The 23,788-nt window shown below is 36.1% G+C and overlaps 1 protein-coding gene across 1 annotated transcript; it reads right to left on the reverse strand.

Moving 5' to 3' along the window:
• Positions 1-1,842: 1,842 nt before the first annotated feature.
• On the reverse strand, positions 1,843-23,788 carry LOC140165695 (N-acetylglucosamine-6-phosphate deacetylase-like). Its single transcript, XM_072189003.1, has 10 exons — positions 23,504-23,788; positions 13,241-13,342; positions 11,967-12,005; positions 9,769-9,935; positions 9,302-9,468; positions 7,609-7,737; positions 5,916-6,023; positions 5,014-5,132; positions 3,960-4,116; positions 1,843-2,152 (listed from the first exon to the last, which is right to left on the reverse strand). The coding sequence occupies exons 1-10, from the start codon at positions 23,610-23,612 to the stop codon at positions 2,023-2,025; spliced, it is 1,227 nt and encodes a 408-aa protein (XP_072045104.1). The 5' UTR covers positions 23,613-23,788; the 3' UTR covers positions 1,843-2,022.

The following is a 23,788-nucleotide window of genomic DNA, read 5'->3' on the forward strand; positions in this document are numbered from 1 at the left end:
TATTTTGACAGTCGTAAGTTTTTAAGTCCTATGTTTTTTATACCTTTAACTTTAAAATTATACCTTGAATTTAGTTGCACATTTTGATAATCATACAAAATAATAATATCAAAAACTAACTCTACCACCATCCTCTAACATTAATTCTACCATCACAGCCTCTCCCTCTCCCCCTTCCCACCCTATTCATGTCTTTCTGGAGGTATCTATCAAATATTTCAGAAATCCCATACAAACTAAGCCTACTAATATAAAACAAACACAACAACAACAACTTTTTATGCAGACCAAATTCATGTATACTAGTCTCAGGACCAAACAAGAACTTTGGCGATTAACTATTGGAAGCCCTATGTCGTGCTACTTGCCTACAAGCTGCCCACAAGGGCAGTGTTCGTGGACTTAACACAGTTTGCTACAAAACTGGATTGGACTTAACACGTTTTGAAAAAAATCGATACTTTGTGTGTCAATATTTCGGAACTTGACTAATTTTGGGAAAAAACAAACACATTGCTGGATGGCCCTACTGTCTGTTCAATTAGCTTAGATTCTTGTATTTTATAGATATTTGAAAAAATGCAAAAATTTGGTCAAAGTCATCAAAGAAAAGTGTTAGCACAGCCTTAGACCCAATGTGATTTTAACTTTTCAAATTCCAAAGTTCAATTTAAAACCCCATTTCTTTTCAATTTTGCCTCATTTTCGGCAGTTACTTGGGTCCACCAAAAGGGTTCGCGACCTTTTCACAAATCGAGTGGGACGGTCCATTCTCAACTTAGGGCACAGACCCTATCCAATTTAGCAAAACAAGCTGTCCACCAATCTGTCCTGCCATTTCAATTGTAATTCCGTTCCGGTTATTGGTTAGGATCTATATAGTTGATGATGGTCCACGGTTTTTGTTGCACCTAACTTATATGCGCGATTACGTTTTATGCATAACATTATGCTGAGCATTTTTTTCCTAAACAATGACATTAAAATTATGGATTTCGTTCTTATTTCAACTGGTTTACAATGTGAATTGAGTTTTGTTTAACATGTTTAATACCATCATTCCTTTCCTAGAATATCAGCATTCGCTGGACATTTTCAGATACAGTGCCTTTACAAGAATTGTTTTCTGTAACCTCATTGTTTTAAATTAGATTTTCTTGTACAGAAATTCTTTTGTTTCCAAAATGTCCTTCACATAGTTTGTACTCAACAAACAAAACGGAATAACAAATTGAAAATAAATGTGTAGTTTTATAATAGGCCTACACTTTCACAGACCCATTCACAAAGTAAATAAATAAATAAATAAATAAACATATATGTAAATACGCAAGGAATGTATTTATATAAGCTGGGCCTATTCTGGAAATCCTTAGTTCATCTTCACATTTTTATAATAACGTAATGTTTCAACAGTAGGGTTTCAACACAAATTAGGCCTTCTGGCAAATATAGCTATTTTGCGGACAATATTTCCTGATGCGGATGGTCGAATAAATACTATCTCAAGCGCATGTAATTATTATGACATTCGTCCCCATTGCACTAAATGGATTGATTCAAAAAAGTTTATGGTACCCGAAGTTATTCGGCTTTTTATAAAAATATCGGGAAAAGACAAAAATTGAAAAGAAATGGGGTTTCAAATTGAACTTTGGAATTTGAAAAGTATAAATCACGTTGGGTCTAAGGCTGTGCTAACACTTTTCTTTGATGACTTTGACCACAATGTTTTATTTTTTCAAATATCTTAAAAATACAAGAATCTAAGCTAATTGAACAGACAGTAGTTACTCACTACCCATTTTCATCAAAATCTCAATTTTGAAGGTGGGTGGACTTAACACGGTTTGGAAATAAGCTCTTCATATAGGGGTGTAGATTTCAAATGGAATCACCAAAATTCTTCCAAAGGTGTACGGATTTCAATTAGAATAGCCAACAAGGTAATTGAGGTTGTTGATTGGTCCATCCTCAAATTAACATACACTCAATTATTAATCACAGTGTTGCCTTCTTGTTCTACTCAGCAGTGTAGACTGGGTTGCCAAATACAAAAGTTTGCTGTAGATTTAGAGAATCATCAAACAACAGCAAGTCAGCTCTCCTTCCAACTTGTAGTTTACCTATGCTATCATCTAGCTTTGCAATCCTGTAAAAGATGAGAGGAAAATGACTTCATAATTTGCCTGGGTAGCTTCATTAGGGGTGGAACAATAATTATGTGTACCCCTGGGCTGGTGAATTATAGGGGGGCAAAGATTTGTTGGCATAGGCAAAGGGGGGAAGCATTTTTTGGCAGGTCAAAAGGAGGGGTCAAGCAATTTTGGCAGGTCGAAAGGGGGAGCAATTTTGGGCACAGATATTTTGGGCACCATTTCTATTAAATAACGCCCTAAAAAGATGTAGGAAAACGTTAGAACACATTCAAATATGCGAAATTTCCTGCTCGCTGCGCTCACATTATATGATAAAACAATTTAAGGTTTTAAATTTGGGTTTCAAAAATCTTGCATTATTTATGTGTAAAGGGGGGGCCTAAGATTTTTGGCACGTCAAATGGGGGGCAAAGGTTTTGGCACATCAAAGGGGGGCAAAGATGTTTTGACATTGGCAAAGGGAAGGCAAGCGATTTTTGTAAGACCATTTTAAGAATTCACCACCCGGGGGTACACATAATTATTGCACAGCCCCTTAGTAGGGCTTCCTAATTCTTTTGGTTTATGTATTTGCATTACTTTAGTAATATTATTACTTAGCACTCTTGGTCTGTTTAGGACACATATTACACAGTCCTTTGTTTCTTAACCATTTGAGGTTTAGCCTTGCAGGACGTTAGCTAGCCACCCGTCCAGCTGTCATTTTGGACGGGCAGTTTGCTCCTGGGACAGGCAAAATTATTGCTTGGGACATAAATGCTTGAGTAAGTTCTGTGGACTCAGAACAAGATCAGGCTAATAAATCAAGATCACAGCAATAGCTATGTGACTGGCTGAACCTCCAGAAGGTGTAGAGGTTTATGTTTTCAGAGTCAAAATTAGAGACAGGCAGTTTGGTCAAAATGATGGGTAGTTGTCAAATCCTAGCTTTACAAAAATATGCAATTATCGTCTTTACCACCTGTAACATCTTACACAGGGATTCAAATCGGTTCGAACCGGTTCTTCTGAAGGTTCTCCCTGGATTACAACTAGGAGAACCAAAATTGGTTCTCGTAAGCTTCCAAGTCTGAGATCGCATGTTGTTTTACTTTACTTGCAACGGAAATATGATTTAATAATCTTACTAATCCAAAAAAATAATTCCAATATGTTGAGGGAAAAAGGCAAAATTTTCTTAATTTTAGCTGTCAATTTATTGTACGGTCACAAATGCAAATTTGAACCCCTGTTACAAGTCATGGAGTAAGGCTGTACACTATCGTAACAATAGACACATAACCTGTATGATTGCAAACTGATCATTGGGATTTATTAAGAGAAACTTACGCTCATTAAGAAACTTAAGATCTGGCATACCGCTCGCTAGTTCCACCATTATAGGAATATTGTGAAAAATATAAAATGATTTTTGTATGTACTATCTAGAAGCCTAGAATTTATCGAAAACTGAGGTTACAGTGCCCTCAATGGTCACTATCTCATAAACTTACAGATGACACAAATGTTTTTTTAAAAGGTCACAACTGAAAATCGCACATACATTATTTCATGGTCAGAAAGGATTAACCCCATGAAAACTACCTGCCGATTGGCCAAAAAGAAGTTGTCATTATCAATTGGAACAATCAGCAACATTGTTAGAATAATTTACCACACAAAAACATTGGAATGAATTATTTGCAAAGCTATATTCTGATTGGTGATCAAAGTGAAGATATCATGTAATTGAACAATCAGAGGCAATGTTAGATCGGCAAGTAGTGCTCAGGGGGTTAATATGTGATCATAACATCTTACCTTGCTGGGTTTTCTGCAACCATGGCAACAGCTTTGCCTATTCCAACATGGAACACTTTGACGAGTGATCGGAATGCATCTAAACTGGAACAACAACTGCCTGCAATAGTTGTAGTACCGCTCATTACAAGGCATTTACCATCAGCTGATACTTGCACTGTAAAAACAAAAGAAAATAACAACAAAGGGATAAGTTATAGATTAAGCATTCCAATATAAAATTCTTTGATGAGTGCAAAATACACCTAATTATATATTAATATATGCATATTACTTGTTGAGGGAGCAATTGGAATCAATAATGCATGCATGCCAAGTTGTTAATTCATCCCATGCAGGAACTTTGATCAAGTTATTGCACTTACCCATTTCTGGCACACTGAGCAGGCGATGTTGCTTCATATCAAATTTCACATTTTGTCTACATTACATGTTTGCCAATTACACATTTTTATAAGCATGTCCATTCCAATGCACTAATTTGGAAAATTTGCCAAATATATTCAGTATTTGCACAAAATAGTGGAATTTCAATGATTTTTTTTTTCACAGGGGGAAAGTGCAGTGAGGATAAAGACCAAGTTGGGGGAAGAGGCAAATGCTCCTCCCCAACACAGCCATAGGTTCAGCAGTACTAGGCGCCGATGGTGGTCCTGTGTATGGAGGAGTCAACCCTGAACCCTGTGCATGTTCAAGTGTCAGAGCTATTCGAAAATAGAATGGTGACCATCCCGGTTTTGATATCTGTACAATCACTTCCTCTAAGTTCCAGAGAACCTTGCCCTCAACATCCTAACTGATGGATTCATGTAGAAGAAGACAAAGTAGGGTGAAAAACCCCCCTGGACACTGCTGGTCATCTAACAGCATTTCTGATTGGTTGATAACTTGACATGCTCATTTCAATTGCCAATTATGACTAGGCTTTAAACTATTTATGGTCAAACATGCATTTGCAGATGATCTTATTAATACCCTCCTTGATTGGTTCAAAATTGGGCACAATATTCATTTTGGCCAATCGGCAGGTAGTTCTCATGGGGTTAAAACTTACTGTCTCTATCACAGTATCTCATCTTATGATTAGGTATGGGTTCAGCAGTAGCGTCCGATACAAAGGCAATTTGGCTGTAGTGACGGGCACTCAGTAAGTTGGATATGGCAAGAGGATGACTGTAAACAAACAAACAAACAAACAAACATAATCACACCAAAAATAGTTTTATATCAAAATGCTTAACTGTTACTCATATAACAAAGTAATCGGTGGTATTCTCTCGGGAAATTTACTGTTCATCATGTTAAAGCATTGGTCATAGGTCAGGTTTTATATAAAATTGGATTGAAATGGGATACTCTTGTTAATTTTTTATAGCTAGCACTTTAGTTAAACACTGCTTGCTTTTAGAAAAAGAGATTTAGTTTTTTACACAACTAAATACAGATTTCATAATACTGAAATATGTCGGCAATTAGGCCCAACAAAATTGTTTGCTTGTGGTCGGTCAGTCAGGATTTTTTTTTAAAATATTTTTTTGAAGGTCATAGCTAAAACATGACTGTATGCCTTTATTAAGCTTAATAAATAGCCCAAATAGTTGTGAATTGGGATATTTCTCTACTGTATACCACTTCATTCATGTTTTTAAAACAGTTTAGAAGTGTGTAGAAACTATAAAAAAAAACTTTTCAGAATGTCAAAAATGTTGAGACAAAAAAACAATTCTGGAATTTTCAAAATTAGGGTCGGTATTCATTTGCACAGCAAAACAAAAAGAGAACTTTTTTCCAGATTTTCCAGATTAGGGTCGGTTGGTGGAGGACAAGCAAACAATCTTTTTTGGGGGGCCTTATGGGCACGTTATGTTGCAAAGCAGTCATTTTTACATTATTCATTCTGGTAATTTGCAAAACCATGAATTAGTTTTAAGAAATTAGAACCAAGTTGATACTTACACATGACATAGGTCTCCAATAACCTCTACAGTTGGAGGTGCTAATTTCTCATACCCCGGTAATGATGGGAACCGATCTGTAAGGCCAAAATTGACTAGACTGGGATTTCTGAAATAAAAGAAATTAAAGAATATTCATAACCTCATAAATAGATGTGATGCATGTCATCCAATCATATTTAATTATCTGTAAAACCGTGAACGCAAATTAAGGTCATTAATATCTCACTATTGACCTCAAAATGCGTAATTATTTCAGTGTAAATATTAGTAGCCTCGATGCCACCTGTGCATGCTAGTCGCCGTATATGGATTGGGCGCTACCATATTTGCACAGATCGTGATACACACTTAATATTGGTTGTCCTGTTTTAGTCTGTTCAATTTTTGGTAAGGGAAAATGTAAAAATTGTTTATTTTTACAAAGTTTTGAGGAAAATGTTGCATTATTTTATAAAGTGAAGAGATCAAAGTGACAATGAGATTAATAACTTTGCATCGGTATTCGGTAATATGTCGGGCAATGTGAAAAATCTAAACATTTTGCTTTGCACCTAGGGATATTCCTTGGTTCCAAAGGCAAATTGTTTAGATTTTTCAAAATGCCCTCGAAATAACCGATGTACAGTTGTTAACCTCTAAACATATTGCTATTATACTTCCAGAATTTATAACAATGATTGAAGAGAGCAGCAGTTTTGAAGATACATGAAATCACTATGCGGTCAATTTTGTTTTGTAATTTAATGTGGTCAATGTAAAGTAATTTTGCTTTGTAATTAAAGCTGTTTTACTTAGGTTCAGCTAGCCTAGCCTGTCACTTCTTAAATCATGGTGGGCAGATTCCATTTACTTGTCAAGGACTAGTGGAGGTTTTAGATATGAATATAATGAAGCCAATCAATACAGCTTAAAATTGCCAAGAATTGAACAGGTCACCTGCCCTATCAAACTACTTAAAAACCTCATCAAAATATGATAGGTCTTTAGCAAGTTGTCAATCAGACTAACAGTCATTCATTAGAGCAGTACATTGAATAGTCTTACTCCTCCTTTTCTTATTTTTTAATTATAATATCATTTAGGTCACATGTGCATATACAAATAAACACACATAGAGACATAAACAGTTCACATGTGTGCACCAGGGTTGCCAAAAAATTTCAGCCCAAATCGCGGGTCAAATAATCGAAAAGTTGCCCTATTTTTTTCCTTTTAACCATTGGTTTTCGGGCAGGAAGCTATCAGAAGTTGCGGGAGCCAATGTTGAAAAGTCACCCAATTAGTTTCTTAACCATTGGTTTCTATGGAACAGGAAATTGTCGTAAGTCGCAGGGAATATCTTCAAAAGTCGCCCAATTGGGCTACCAAATCACGGGTTTGGCAACGCTGGTGTGCACACACACCCACATGCAAGTCATTGAGATGTTTTCATTGACCAATCAAACACCTTCATGTACCATTTCTTAGCATTTCTATCATTGCATAAATCACTGGCTATGTTGTTTCCTATATGCTTGATCTTGTATGAGTTACAATGAAGCGACCTTTATTCAAAATAAACAACATAGGATCTCATTGTATCATCTTACCTATGATGAAAGTTGGATACATTGTATATATGTGTGATGTGAAACTGTTGTGATGGGTCATTTGCATATTGGGACTTGTAGGCAGCAACCATATCATCTTACCTATGGTGAAAGTTGGATACATTGTATATATGTGTGATGTGAAACTGCTGTGATGGTGCTTGTTGTAGAGCTCCTAAGATCTCTGACTCTGTTGCCACTCTGTCATGACCTAATGCTGGTAGTATGCCTCTGTATCACATAGAGAATATAATGAAACAACATGATTAGTATTACCTGATGCACTCAAGCAATATTACTTTGATATCAAAATTATTTTTTGAAATATTGTGTCATTTTCAGTGACATGAAAGTCCGTTGATTCATTCCATTAACCAACCAGGGCGCTCAAAGTCATTTTGAGGGGGTGCTTAATTTTTAAATTGTATATAACATAATTATATTTGATTTGATTTTCAACAATTTTCAACTCAAATTTAACAGCTGGATTGAACATAGGGTGCCACTGGGGGGGGTGGTGTATGGATTTTAATGTAATAGCCTAATAAGACCATCATCTTACAATGTGACTGAATTCTTCAGTGACTATCTTAATTTTCTACAAGCATTCTCATTCCTGGGCATCAATCATCATCAACTTGCAACCAGGCAGAGCATCTTCAAGCTGACTGAATTCATCCATTGACATTCCTTTTTACCAGCCATCTTGTTTTATAAATTGGACTATTTCAGTTGAAATTCACACACCCTCTATGATCGGTAAAATTCAAATGGGATTACCTGAATATGTGATTCCACTTAAAATTCAAGCTCCTTATGTGAGAGATTGAAGTCATATACTGCGCCAATAAAGTATCCTTACACTTGGAAAAATAATCACAATTTCAACACTGGACAATATTGGGTTAAATTTGTTTTTTTAACAGATGCATTTTCTAATCCTGCACATTATGACACCACATTGAATCCAATGTGACCCCAGGAAGTAAAGTTACAAGCAATTGAATAGACGAAGGTCCAGTTTTAAAAGTGACAAACTGGCCTATACAAAGGCATAAAAAAGATTCCAACAAGCAAAACAAAGAGACAACACAGTTTCTTCAATGAAGCGGTATTTAAAGCAGTTTTTTTTTCAGTTTTTACTTCTCTATACTTTTCATAACTTTCATGTTATTTGTCAGTTCTTTTGTTTCAGTTTTCTTTTGTTCCTTTTGTTTAAAATTAAAGCCAAACGCATAAATTAGCCATTCACCACTCTCAAACAACATGTCTAGTCTGTGGAGTTTTGAATAGGCCAGTTTGTCACTTTCAAAACTGGACATTCGTCTAATCAAATGCTTGTAACTTTGCTTCTTGAAGTCACATTGGATTCAATGTGGTGTCATAATGTGCAGGATTAGCTAGTGCATCTATTAAAAACAAATTTACCCCAATATTGTTCAGTTTGGGAATTGTGATTATTTTTCCAACTGTAAGGATACTTTATTGGCGCAGTATATTTTCCATACTAGGAGGTGTACGGATTTCTACTGGAATAGCCTGTTATCTACGTGAGGACCAATGTTAACTCTTAAGCCATATGCTGTGATCTCCACCAATAAAAAAGAGACTTGGCTCAATTGACATTTTCAACAACAATTTTGTCAGAATTGGTTCATTTTATCAGAAAAAAAATATTTGATACTCCACAAGGAGGGAGTTACTATATAGCTTCCACATGAGGGCTTATAGTCATCATCTTACAACTAGGCATAGCATCTAGTAGATGACTGAATTCATCAGTGACATATCTCACCTTTCTGTAAGCATCTTGATTCTTTTATAGTTACTCTTAGCTTCTACATGAGGGCTAATAGTCATCATTTTACAACTAGGCATAGTATCTAGTAGACGACTGAATTCATCCAATGGCATTTCACTGTTGCCTTGTGGTAATCCCCCACAATCATTCACTATTGGACCCTGTGGAGGAAAGAAACAGAAACCCATTAATGAGAAAATTTCTTATTCATTCATAACCCAATTCTTCATATAAACTCTGGGAACTAGACATGGTAAGTCCGACTTAGAGAATAAACAATAGGAATTTTTGTTTTTAATATCCTCTACCATGTGATAGACAACATGCAGGTCCAATATTTTGAGTAATTGACAGCCGGCATCCACTACGATAAAAATATTGCAAGCCAGCCAAACAGACTTACCATTTGGATGATACATAAGACACACAATTATATGTGTGGGGTCCAAAATTATCCTCACCTCACAGTGAATCCCTTGACAAGTTGCTCCCTGATTAGACTTTCCCACAATACTCTCCAATTTATGCAAGGTTTTCAATGTACCACTGGCTTCTAGGTCTTTTGGAAAGACTACTGTTGCTAGGAATGAAGTGACTCCATATTTAGGTAATCTCTGTTGTGTATATTCTGGCAATAAAACAAGATTGTGTAATTATTATTACTTGATTTACGTATAGACACAAAATTGTACAAGTGACCTGGTGAACAAAGGGGGTTGCCGTAGATAGCTGGTCAGGGAATTTTAACAGGACAGTCAAGTGTAGCCAACAATCAGGCTTATTACCCTGATTGGAACCGACTGTAACAAGGTCTTTTATCTGCCCTGCCTTTTACAGATGAGCCACAGGGAGAGTGGATAAGATTTTTTTTGGGTCTTGCTGGGAATTGAACCTGGGACCTAGCTCTCGCACCAAAGGCAAAGACCTTAATCAGTGTGCCATGCTGCTCCCATTGCTGGACCTTGCTAGACCTACTAGGTTTTCTTGCTAAAGAAAATTGACAAAATTGCATACTTCAGCCTGGCTGGATCAGACTGTGTCATTATCAGATTTGACCATAATTTATCAAAACCAAAATTGGGGAAAGGGGAAGGAGGGCACTCAAACCCAATGTGTGGAAGGAGAATACTCAAACCTTTATGTGTTTTTGTGTGGAGAGTAAGAGCACTCAAACCTCATGTGATTCCATCCTCAAGCAGGAATTCGCGGGAAAAAGTAGGCATTTCACCCAACATCGCTGACGGCATTTAGTGTCCCAATTCCAGACTTCTTTGTTAAAAAGGGTAGGCTAATGACACAATAGACCTACAAGTCATCATTTAGAATGTATATCAAAGATATGACTATAATAATTGAATTCTTTTTTCTTTGTCATTTCGCCCCAAATTTCACACACAGATCGACATGTTTTATCCAAACAAAATAGTGGTCAGTGAAAAGGGGACTTCAAGCAAATTTCAAGGAAGGGCAGTGATTGGGGTTGGTATTTACACATGAAGTAGGTCAGTGTTTTAGGTTGGAAATTTGCGGGCCAGCTTGAGGTTGGTTAGCACATGATAGTATATGAATGCCCCCACACCCAAGAACCAAAAATTAACGACTAACTCTTTCAATGTAGGCTCATAAAAATATTTTTCAGCAATTACTCAACATGGAATGTTTACATTATATTTCAAACACACTAGGGTACACACCAACACACGCATTGAGCTATTCTTGTTGATATCCATACACCCCCTATGGAAAACAAAACCTGAATCATTCACTCAGGCAGGCACACCAACACACGCATTGAGCTATTCTTGTTGATATCCATACACCCCCTATGGAAAACAAAACCTGAATCATTCACTCAGGCAGGCATGAGAATACATTTCCAAGACAATTCTGAAAAAGTAGGAAAAAGTACGTAAAATATTCCAAAACTGGCCAAAATAAAATTCGGGCAACAAAAAAGCAGGAATTCCTGCTTATGCAGGAAAACTCTTATTCCTGCACAGGGAGTGTGAATTTCAAATGAAGTCACCTATTCAGGTGCATTAACTAAGAAATAAAGGGTAATGCATTATCCTTTACACCCAAATAATGTGTCCGAGGCAGTAAAAATGTAAATAATGGGCGAGGTGCAGCAGCCGAACCCATTATTTAAACGTTTTTACTGCCGAGGACACATTATTTGCGTGTAAAGGTTAATGCTGCACCCTTTATTTCTATTCTATTACCAGAAAATTGTGCGATTTAAAGTTGTTTACTTTAAGGTAGAGCGCGTACGCGTAAGTGACAGTGCGTATCGCGGAAATATTGCACGCGTAACCTAGCGTAATGCTGTGCATAGAATGTGTTACAGCGCTTGACCCATTATTGCAGAATAATGGGCTCTCACGTGACGTGTTTTAACAAATCACAGTGCGCTCGATTTTGAATAATGGGTCGTATTAAGAGTAATAGAATTTGAAATACATACTCCCTGTGTGGGAGATTAAGGTCATGTCTTCCATATGGGGTATATGGATTTCAAATGGAATAGCCCATTTTGGAGCAGACAAATGACTCCATTTGAAATTCACACTCCCTGTGTAAAAGATTAAGGTAATGTCTTGAATTGTCTTCCATATGGGGTGTATGGATTTCAAATGGAATAGCTCAATTTATGACTTACCTGGATTTTGCCAAAACAGAGACAAATCGTCAGCACCACCTATAAAAGATGAGATATTGAAAGCAAAAATAATTGAAACAAACCAAATCATGTATTCCACAACATTAGGTGGGTAGGGTATAACAGCAGGAGTCAGAGTGTTCCACCAAACAGCTGCTACCAATGAAGGCCAGCACAGCAGAAATTGCAATGTGCATCATCTCTTTGGCTCGTTTAACACCAAATTTCACGTTGATTGTAGCCAAATTATTTTAATATTTTCAATTGTACACCATGGGAGGGGGGTAGTGGTTAGGGGTTGAAATTATCTTTTTTGGGTTGATTTAGGGGGTTGACATATTCTTTTTGGGGGGAGGGGATTGAATGAGCAATTATTCAATCCTCTTGCAAAGACCACACTGATATAAGCATTCATAAATAATTAACCCTGTCAAGCATACCCCCCACCCCCGGGCAGGCAAACATACCTAATACCCATGAGTGCATTAAGAATACTACACCTGCCCAATTTTGTGCCTATTTTGCATTTTTCTCAAAAATTATAGCGCATTGGGGACAAGTAAGATATGTATATTATAGGGGCAAAGACTACAACTACTCCACTGGAAATAATATTTCAGCACAGACAATAGTTGTGGAGTTACAGTCAAAAATGAGGGAAAACCAATATTTGATCAATAAATCAATAACTACTTGCTTTGAGTTGCTGAATTTTCAGTACAGTAGTTGTAGTCTTTGCCCCTATAAGGGCTCATATTGAAATTCCCTTACACAGGAAGGTGTGCGCCATCCTGCAGCTTTCCTGTGCTAGCCTTCTTTGTTAAAATCCTGGGCAGGGTGTATCACTGATGCATATAATCCATCCGTTTTATGACCGAACTTTCCTGAGGCGCAGAATACTGCCTTCTTTCTGTGTGAAAACATGGTAGGGTATTTCAATATGAGCCCTAATATACATAATATCTTACTTTTCACCAATGTGCTATAATTTTTGATAAAAATGCAAAAATAGGCACAAAATTGGCCAGGGGTGTAGTACCCCTTAAGCCATGTGTCACTATGTCTGCAAAGCAGTGGTTGGTTTATAACCCCTCCCACAGGGGCAAACCAGTGGCATGTCCAGGGGGTGCTTTTGGGGCTGAAGCCCCCCGCACTTTGTTAAAAATCATGTAAAATCAGCTGTTTTTTTTGGTGATTAAAGCCCCCGCATAAATCTGAAAGCCCCTCTGAGCCCCCGGCAGGAACAGATCCTGGGCACGCCGGTGCAAACATACCTAAACCATGATGGTGTATATCTATGAAGCCGGGTGTCACAATGTCAGCATAGTAGTGGTTCATACAACTCTTCACAAAATCGGCTTCTTGATCCAATATTGCTGTTGAGATGACAAAAATAAAATTGGTTAAATATGTTATAGAAATAAAGTATAAAATTATTCATTTGAATTTCAATTATTTAACAAATGCAACTTAGCTAAACATGTGAATGTACAGGATTTCTTTTTTTTTTGTCCATTGAATATTGGGCTTATAAATAACATGTTACTTAATAACATGCTGAAGTCATAATTTAACAAAAAATTCCTTTAAAAAAGGAACGGCCACCCAATGGGAGATTTGATGTGATGTACTGAAATAGCTTGAAATATGTTTAGATAACATTTCCTTCTTTAAAACAATTTGAACGTTAGCATAGTAAACAAAGAAAGATTATGAAATGCAAAGTATTGGTCTAATTGATAATGAAAACTTCTTTTTGGCCAATCGGCAAGTAGTTCTCATGGGGTTAAATTGCAGGTGCTATACTTTATTTTGTTCAGCTTACTGGCGAAGACTGGACTCATAACATCATGGATTAACAATCTGTAATCATTATTGGCATACATATAGTTGGGTGCAGCACCTAATAATGCTAATGCTAATTGCTCTTTTGGCATAATTATTATCATTATGTGTGACAGGCATACACAGTTCTACATGTAATGTAAGTGAATTTATGCAAGCGTACATGTAATTGTAAAATGTAAGTTGGGACTTTGAGTTGACTTATGTCTTTTTTATGACATGCGCACGTGTGACAAAAATCAAATAATATTTGTGAATTATAAGTCGCACATAGCGCTAGATTTCTAAGCACCATTGTAAAGACTAGCGTGATATGTAGTATTAAATTTAAGAAATAAAGGGTAATGCAGGAGGCAGAAAAACGTAAATAATGGGTGAGGCGCAGCCGAACCCATTATTTAAACGTTTTTACTGCCGAGGACACATTATTTGCGTGTAAAGGATAATGCTGCAACCTTTAGTTTAATATTCTATTACCAGAAAATAGTGCGATTTAAAGGAGTATTTCGTGATCCTAGCATCCTCTATTTACCGTATGTCCTTTTTCATTAGATATCAATGAAAAAAACCTATTCCCAAAATTTCAGTTGATTCCGATTTTGCGTTCGCGAGTTATGCATGATTAGGCTAATGGAACTCGATTGTTAATTTCCTATATATTGACCGCCCGCATCACTATTTCAATTTGACCAAAACTTTCATTATTTTCATAAAAAAGTCAATGATCTGAAAATTGAAATGGAAATACCGTATTGTTTGTAATAAACGCCCCGGGGCGTTGCATTTTTCCAAAAGGCGTTTATTGGAAGTGAAAAAAGAAAAAAGCTTAAAAATCGTGTTCAATTTCCCGATGGTGCTCCTATTAAAAGGAGGAATTCACACTATACATGATGGCGGCGCCCACGGAAAATGATATTTTCGTGGGGAATACAACAAAATTACACCTGTAAGTGCATGGAATTAGTGAAATTCTACCATAATTAGGCAATGAAATGGATGGGAGTTGAGTCATAATAGGTTTTGTCCATTCAATTTAGCGATCGTGACTGACATGACTGACCTACTAATTATTAGCTTACCTACACGATATGTCATGGAAATGTTCGCATTTTTGTCAATTTTTCACAGAAAAATTGGAGGGGGGCGTTTATTAGAGGGGGAGCGTTTATTACAAACAATACGGTAATCAAAATTAAAACTCTCAAAATGTCTGACATCCCCTGCTGATCATAATCAGCAGTTTTTCTTAGTAGGGATGCCCACTCTCAATACAGTTTCCACTAGAACGATTTTTCATTTACTGTGTGCGTGCACTCACACACGTATTGTCTATGGAGAAACTGATCGATACAAGAAATCCCAGGCATGTTAAATGGTGTACATACTTGTTTTGATCCAAATGTAGGCCTATATCAAGGTGTTTCAAGAAATTCCTGATTCCACCAGAAAACATTCACCAAACTTTTTCCTGTTTGGTCAGTAAATAGAGAGGACCTTCCTGCATGAAGAGATCAACTTTTTTAATGAAAAATTTAATGAGATGAGAACTACAACAGGTTGAAGTGACACCATTCCGTGCATCAGGTGTTCAAACGCAATTATCTCCGAATTTGGAGTGAATCAGACAAGCAAACTTACATACTCATAAAATTTAACTATTTATGAAGACAAAATGTGTAGGATGTTAAGAAATTTAAGAATGTTTAAGCCTACCATGCCCATCTCAAATCATGCACTTCCCGTGCACTTCTCACTACCATGTCCATTTCATAGGGAGTATAAAAACCGGGGACCATCATGGCTTCCATGCACACATGCACAGTGTATTGCTCAATGTAGCCGGGCAATGTAGTAAAGATAACCTTTGAGTTGGAGCAAATTTCTCAAAATTGGTAGTGATTAATGTTACCAAACTTATGCCATGATGAAATATAATAATTTTTGAAGATAAAATGTGCTGACCGTAAAAGATTGAACAATGTTTAAGACTACCGCCATTCATTTGAAATAATGCACTTATTGTTCATCTCCTCTATGGAGATATTTTCCATGGCGGCCATCTATGATCATGCTTGCGGTTTCACCAAACAAACCATGGGTTTTGAGGTCTTATATTTGTTGTTGTATGTCAACAAAATCGATTAAATTTTCAGGATGATCTTATTTTCATGTTGTTATAAGCAAATATAATGTTCCAGATAACGCTAGTTAATAAATACATTAAGAAAAAGTACCTTAAGGAGGCACACAGGGTCACTAATTATCAATTATTATTCACCTCATAACTCGAAAACTATTTATGTAAAGTATATAAAAGTATACATTTTTTGAATGGAAATGAGCTCATAAATCCATTTAAAATGTAAGTTTTGGGTCAGAAACTACAATTTTCGAAAAAAACCCAAAAAACGGATTTTTTGACCAAAAATTTTTGGTCCGCCATAAAAAAATTATTTGAAAATCAAAAACTGTAAAACATGAATTTTATTAATTTAGACAAATAAATCTAGAAAGTGTTTTTTCATTTTTTCGAAATTTTGCTTAGTTTTTAAAATATAGGCAAAAAATCAGTAAAAAACGTGTGACCCGTGTTCAAATTTTTGAATCATGGGTGATAAAAAAAGTTCTAGGCCCTAATTTAAAAATTTTTTAAAACACTATCTAGATTTTGGCCATATCTAAACGTTTGACTTAAAAACTTACCTCAGTGATGCTTCATTTAGACGCTATGGCGGACCAAAAATGGTTAAAAGTGGTCAAAAGTGAACTTGCCGAAAATCGCGATTTAGAAAAATACAGCGGATTTTAGGTCCATTTTTGAAGATTATTCCATAAAGATATAATCCGGTGACTTGTGATGTTTGGTCAAGTTAGAAAATGAGAAGGGGCGTCCAACTGCATCAGATTGGCATTTTTTGGTGATTTAGAAGGTAAAAAATACAATATGACAAAATTATCCGTGCACATTCGGCAGATGTGTATCCACATGGTGCAGCCATTTTATTTACTGCAGTCTTGTTTCCATGGTGCAGCAGAGCTTCCGGCAAGGTCGCGGTGTCGCGTCGACGTTTGAGGAGCGACAGGGCGCGCGGACAGACAGACAGGTTACGCGAATAAGTTGCACAGTGCATGGTCGTGTTGCCGCGAACGAAACCATGATTATTTAAGCACAATTTTGTCCTGTTCCGTATAAAAAAAAAGATCATGCTCTGTATCAAAATTAGCGGACACCAGAACATTAAAATTAGCATAGAATAACTGACAAGCAATTATTTTAGCAGATAATCAGGAAGTTTTATGAATAAATTGAGACATAATCATGATAATTATGCGATTTCTGTTTTGTACTAATTTTCATAATATTGCTTTAAAAATGCAATGTTTTTAATTTATCGCTTTTGGTGATTTTCTTTCTTTTTTTTTTGGTGTTGACAAATTGCATTTTATGTTCATTGTCCTTTTCTGAACCGCAAACATGATGTTGTTACTACTCGTTGCTTTTTCTTTTTAGTTGGTGCTTGAGAGGCACCACAGCGGCCCGTCCGCGCCAAAGATAGGCATTTTAACACCCGTTTGAATATAGCTAGGCCTACACCACAGGAATCCCAAGTAAAATTTTAAAGGATTCTGATGTGTCACATTTATACTCAATATTCGGTTTTTGTTATTGTAATTGTTTGTTGTTATCATATTTTATTTTTAACTTTTTACGGAATATCAAACACGTACAAAAGTCATAGGCCTATTATAGGCCTAGGTTGTAAAATATTTTGTACCGCATAAAAAGTGAATAAAACTACAACAACAAAAATTAAAAAACCTGTTGTTGTCTTCAATCAAATAAACGTGTAAACAGTGGGGTAAAAGTTGTAATATGTCTTGAATAAACTTCTTGTAAAACGGACAAAAAGTAGGCCTTTATATATGTTAAACGGGCAAAACACGGAGAGGTCACAAGAAAACTGAAAAAAAAAACCACGGACATTTACATAGCCTAACAAAACCGAATTTCAAAAGTAGAAAACGGAACACTTATTATGGCTTTAAATTATAGATTGTGGTTTATGCAGTAGGCCTATATACCGTATATAGGCATCATGCTATAAAGAGCGTTTTAAAACAGTGCATGAAAACATTCACGAAAAAAATGCTTTAAAGCAGTTTACCTTTTAAAGTATGCAGAAAACATTATAAACGTGAAAGTTGAAAGCCAGACAAACATTGCAAATAAAAAGGCATTCGGCCAAAACATTCGCAAAAAGTGTTGTAAAACCAAAGGCTTTTATCGCAATCATGGTATATGGTAGACCTAATAGGCCTACTAATGGAAATGTAGTTAAAATGGGTTATGAAAAAAGCACGAATTTGCGTTTTTCGATTATATTTCTCGTTTGAAATTATTATTTAGCATTAAAACATTCATGAAAATGCTTTCATAAGCGCGTGCTTTCGCTATGCCGATTTCAAATATCGACATTTTTGACTTAGAGTTGTAGGCCTATGCCTAGATGGTCGATATGATGTATTGAATTGTCAACGGTCAATCGGGAGTAGAAAACGTTTGAAAACGAATCTTAAATCTGTGTTTTAATAAAACTTTGAAACATTATTCAGGGCCTTAGGTATCTATATAATATTTTTTTTTTTTAATTATAGGCCTACCGGTATTATAGTAACTGTTTTTTATGGACTTCAAAATGAAGACGAGACTGAACGACCGCAGAGGCTCCCGAACCAAGGCTGGGACTGCATTAAATATAAGCTAATATAATAGGCCTATATTCTTGTCCAACTACACCAACTAATTGGTAAATCAAATAATAACAATGAAATGAATGAATGAATGAATGAATGAATGAATGAATGAAATAACAAAACAAATTTTTAAACATAAAATAATAAGCCTAATGATGTACTATACGGGCTAAGTCTAGCCTACTAGCAAAATATTTAGGGCTTACGTTTTCTATCGTATCTATCAGATTGCGTAATCATTACAGGGCTTCTTACGGGTAACTACTTCTTACAGATACATTTCATCTTTTCACTTTTCAAAACAAAAACAAACAAAAAATTCACTATTATGTTCATATATAAAAAAACCTAAAATTTATACCACTAGGCCTATATCAGCACTTTTTTGGCGAAATTTATCGAGTAGGCCTACTGATTCTGGGACGGGGACGGTGGTGGTCTGTCGGCCCGCAGTTTCACAATGCAATGGTGCAAGCTTTACCTACCTTGGAAGAGATCAATACGATAAAATACGGTAGTGATCGCGATTGGCGACTCCTTCCAGCGCCTCAATCAGTAATCACCTCGCCCATCCAGTTGACCATGTGTGCGTGTCTTTGCTAGCTGTACGCCGCAGTGCACGCAAGCATTCGAGAACGCGATCTATTGCGGAAAACAATGATTTATTTGCTTTTGCATTTTGACTGAATTTTTAATGAAAAATGGTCTTTAAAATAGCTTTTCTTATGGTTCAAATTTTAAGATTTCTTTAAAATCTATTAATGACAAGATAAAATACGGTTTGAAGATGACATTAGTGATGAAAACTCAATTTTGGCCATGTAACACTTCAGTGATCCTGTGTGCATCCTTAAAATTACACTTTCTGTTAGTAATCCTTTTTGGACTTTAACTTTTTAACATGTTCTAGCAGCCCTATATAAAACCGTAACACTCAAAAGGCCATATCTCTGGAATGAAACGTCCGATTAAGATTATTTAAACGCCAAAATGTTTCTTTCATCAATTCCCAGCCAATAAGTTAGGTCTGAATCAATTTAAAAGTACTTCAATTTTTAGTGGACATGCCTATTCTTAGTTGTAGGGGTAGAGGATGTAGTAAATAATGGAAATTTAAGGATTGCCTCATCATGTTTCTAGTGATTAATTTACAAAAATTGCAAATTTCTTTTCATTTTAATGAAAACAAATTCAAATCTTTTCTCAATCTGTTGCAAAATGTCTGTAAAGATGATCTAAGCATTAATATCGGTTTTGAGATGGTCTTTCATCAACAATATATACTTTGGTACTGGTGGGGAACCTAAATTTGGAGAAAGCTGTTCATAAAATCATTGATTTGTTGACATAATGGATAATGAAAAGAGACCGAATAATGAATAATGAAATAGCATCCTCGTCCTTTTTTTCAAACATCCAATCGGAAACTAATAATCGAGTTCCATTGGCCTTATGACAGCGTTCAAGCTTTGACTTACGTTTGGCGGACAGAATGGTGGAAACTTAAAGTGAAAGATATCCTACTTAAAGGAACATTTTCTAGGGTGAAATTTTGTGTAGAAACTGAATCTGACATAAAAATGCACAATTATCAACTTGAAAATTTTTCCCATAGCACTGTACAGGCATATTTCTGCCTGAAGTCTTCAAATTTGAGCGAAAATTGGTGCAAAAAAAATAAGTCCTTCAAAATGGGGATACTAAGGGCTAAACAAAAAACATGTTGCTCTAGAGGGAGGCATTGGTAAGGGCAACATGTCTTTTGTTTAGCCTCAAACCTCCCAGTTTTGAAGGACTTATTTTTTTTTTGCGCAAAATCCTTGACTTTTTCACGACCTCAAAATCCTTAGGGGTGGGGGTAGCATTTTTAAGTTATTTTCATTTCTGTATATCTAGATTACTTCTTTGTTATATCACCATTTAGCTATTGAAATACTGAGCAAATAAACACTTAAAGCATCCCTATAGCTCATACCATTGTGGAGATATGGCCTTTTCAAATCGAAAATTATGCGAATATTGTATTTTTTTCTAAATCAATTGTCACCCGAACCCTGAAGTTTCTACCCCTGCTACAAAAATAAAGAAATGTATAGATCCCATTCAATGCTTTTAATATCACAATTGTACCCTTGTTACACAATTAGCATAGAAAAGTAGGCACAATTTGATAGTTTTCTTGTTCATACACTCACAGGAAATCTGCAAGTCAAAATTTTTGTCACCCCAAAACGGCTATTTTTGGCCAAAATCGGACATAAAATTTAATTTTTCTTAAAATCTATAAAAGATAGGGAGTTTTAAGTGCCAAAATCTAAAACTAGATGATATTTTACCCTTGGAAACATATAAACAATCAAGAATTTTTATTGTTTTCACCCCTAAATACTTTTTTCACACGCGTGTCCGCCAAACGTAAGTCAAAGCTTGAACGCTGTCTTATGTGTATTACACTGCTCCATAGAAATGCATTGTAATTTCGTTCTGGTGCACCAGAACGAAATTCAAATTTCACGATATCTTTGCTAAACGAATTAATCTGCCTGAAATATTTTGTACATAAACATTATGTAGCCAGAGGTTTCCAGTGATATAAAAATCTCAACTTTTTTAAAGAAAAGTGGGGGGATGAGGCTGTGGATCACGAAATGCCCTTTTAAAGAAAAAATATCATTTTTTGGCACAAATATTTGAAGTTGTTTACTTCAAGGCACAGTGTCAACACCCTGTATTATAAATATTTTTCCATATTGGTATTTCACCGAACGACGGGCGATTGGTATTTCACCGAACGCAAGAAAAGGAGTCCTATCTGATTGCCTAGAAATCGATTGCTAGATACGGTACTCAAAATGTATTCAATTCTATTGAAATCAATATTCTATTATTGACACAGATAAAGAAAGTTTACATATGCATTGTGTTATAGACTCATATTCTATACAAGCACCTGGATCTTAGCTGAATGGGCTAAACGTGTTCCTTATGTATAATTGTAATTCTCAAACAGTTAAATATATCACAATTTTGATGAACGATTTAAAAATCGTTATGGATAAAATGCAGTAAAATATATCCCCAGCAAACAGCAATCGCCGCTAATTAGTGTATTGCATTACACGTTAGTGTATTGGAAACAAAACCTGGGTTTTACCTGACAACAAATTGAATTTTCTTGTAATAGCAACATCATATGGAGTACTGAGTATGCGCAAATTGTAATAATGTGTAGAATAGAAACTCATATGATAGTCATATTGTGTACATGTAAATGGTATGCTTAGCTCGAGCAAAATCGCCATGCGTAGCTGTTGAAAAACGAGAGGATTCGCTGTACTATCACGGCAATTTTTGACACAAAGATATAGGGATGATGACGCTGTGCAAGGTGAAGCACGTACACGTAAGTGACAGCGCGTAGGGATCCCCGGTGGGGTCACTCCCTGGTAGGGGGGACGCGAGGACCGTTACCACAAGTACAAATTACCCCCTTTCGCAGTCGATTTCAAGGACAAATCATGAAATTTTACCCCCTTTTTTACTCCAAAACAAGGACAAAATGGTACTCTGAAACACCCCTATTTTTTAGATTCCGAGGACACATTTGCAATTTTGACCATATTTCAACATTTCAAGGAAGGATATTTTAGGCCTATGAATGTTTTTTTCAGTAATTAACAAGGGCATCACAGAATTCAAGTAGTACCCCTTGCATATAAATCAGAACCGAGAACAATATTGATCACGGGATAAGTACAAAGTAGGAAACCAAATTATTCCTGTGATTTATTTATCTGGCCACAGGATCGGTAGAAAATAATAAGAACCCCTTTTTTCAATTTCGCAGACATTTGTGCAATAAAGCACCCCTATTTTCTAATTTCACTGACAATTTTGTCCGCGGACAAGCCCTAAAAATTACCCCTTTTTCCTTTATTTTGGTAACGATCGTGCGGTCAGTATTGCAAGTTGAGTGACCCCACCGGGTAGGGATCGCCGAAATATTGCACGCGTAACCAAGCGTACATGTAATGCTGTGCATAGAATGTGTTATGGCGCTTGACCCATTATTGCAGAATAATGGCTCTCATGTGACGTGTTTTAACAAATCACAGTGCGCGATTTTGAATAATGTAGGTATCCTAGGTGAATTCAAATTTGCCATCAAACTGCATCATTTTATATATCAAATTAAAGCCCTTGAGTAAACAAAGCCAAAACTGAAAACCTTTTTTTCATAGCACTTTCCGTAGCAAAGTTACATCTTGTCAAAGCCTGACTTTCATCAAAAAGATTCATCTAGTAAAATTCCCCAAAACGGCATTTCGGGGGGTGTTTCTAGATCTTAGTCTCATGGCGATAGCAGCTTTTTTTAATGGAACTGCTATCAAAATCCCTCTGAAATTCCATGTGCGGGTGACTTATCACCATAAAAAATTATATATTTGGGTCAAGTGATTGAAGTATAGAAAACATATTTATGTAGGTTTCTTTCTTCGGGCACAAGTTTTAAATTTCTATGTAAAAATGCATTGACATTGTCGGCGAATTTGGCTGACCAGCAAATGTGTTAACTAAGGTTTGCCTGGGTTACCTAAATAATGGGTCATAATATTCTCTTGGTCGGGCTGACGTCACAAAGGGGAAATAGCCTTGTAAAACCAGTGTACGCATGTGCAGCGCATGTGCAGTTCCCCTTTCTCGAGCTGGTTGCTATGCGAGCGCTTGTGCAAAGGGGACGAAGGGGACAATGTTCCCGGATGTCCGACCGAGTGAATGTAGAGTAAAATGTAAATCATCATTGCATTTCATGATTTGGTCAAAATATAAAAACAAAACCAACCAGTATGCAGTCGATCATGAAGTGTCAGTGATGGAGCGTAAATTTAGAGTTATAGATAACGCAATCCTTAGATCATTTTACAAACTTCATTTACCAGTAATAATTCCATCTTCAATAACAATGTGAATGTTGCCTTCTTTCGTCTGTCCATCAGGAAGAACCACTTGTTTACAAGTAATGCAGGTGAAATTCTCCTCCATCATTGATCACCTTCATGAATTGGCCGGGGAGCACCTTGTGCAAAATTGCTAAGAATCTTTTCAAGTGAATTCAGATACAAAAGTGTTAAATAATGTTTAGAAAAATGTGTGTTTTTGTGTTTTCTCCCCACTGTACTGATCAATAACAATTTTTGGTCACAGCTGACGACGTGACCTCC

The sequence above is a fragment of the Amphiura filiformis genome, chromosome 12 (genome assembly GCF_039555335.1).
Source record: "Amphiura filiformis chromosome 12, Afil_fr2py, whole genome shotgun sequence".
NCBI lineage: Eukaryota > Metazoa > Echinodermata > Ophiuroidea > Amphilepidida > Amphiuridae > Amphiura > Amphiura filiformis.

Coding starts and splice junctions, on each gene's coding strand:
- LOC140165695 (XM_072189003.1), bottom strand. CDS start 23,612: ATGATGGAGGAGAATTTCACCTGCATTACTTGTAAACAAGTGGTTCTT. Junction 12,006..13,240: donor TATACACCATCATGGTTTAG/GTATGTTTGCAC, acceptor CATCTTTTATAG/GTGGTGCTGACGATTTGTCT. Junction 7,738..9,301: donor ATCAAGATGCTTACAGAAAG/GTGAGATATGTC, acceptor TATGTGATACAG/AGGCATACTACCAGCATTAG.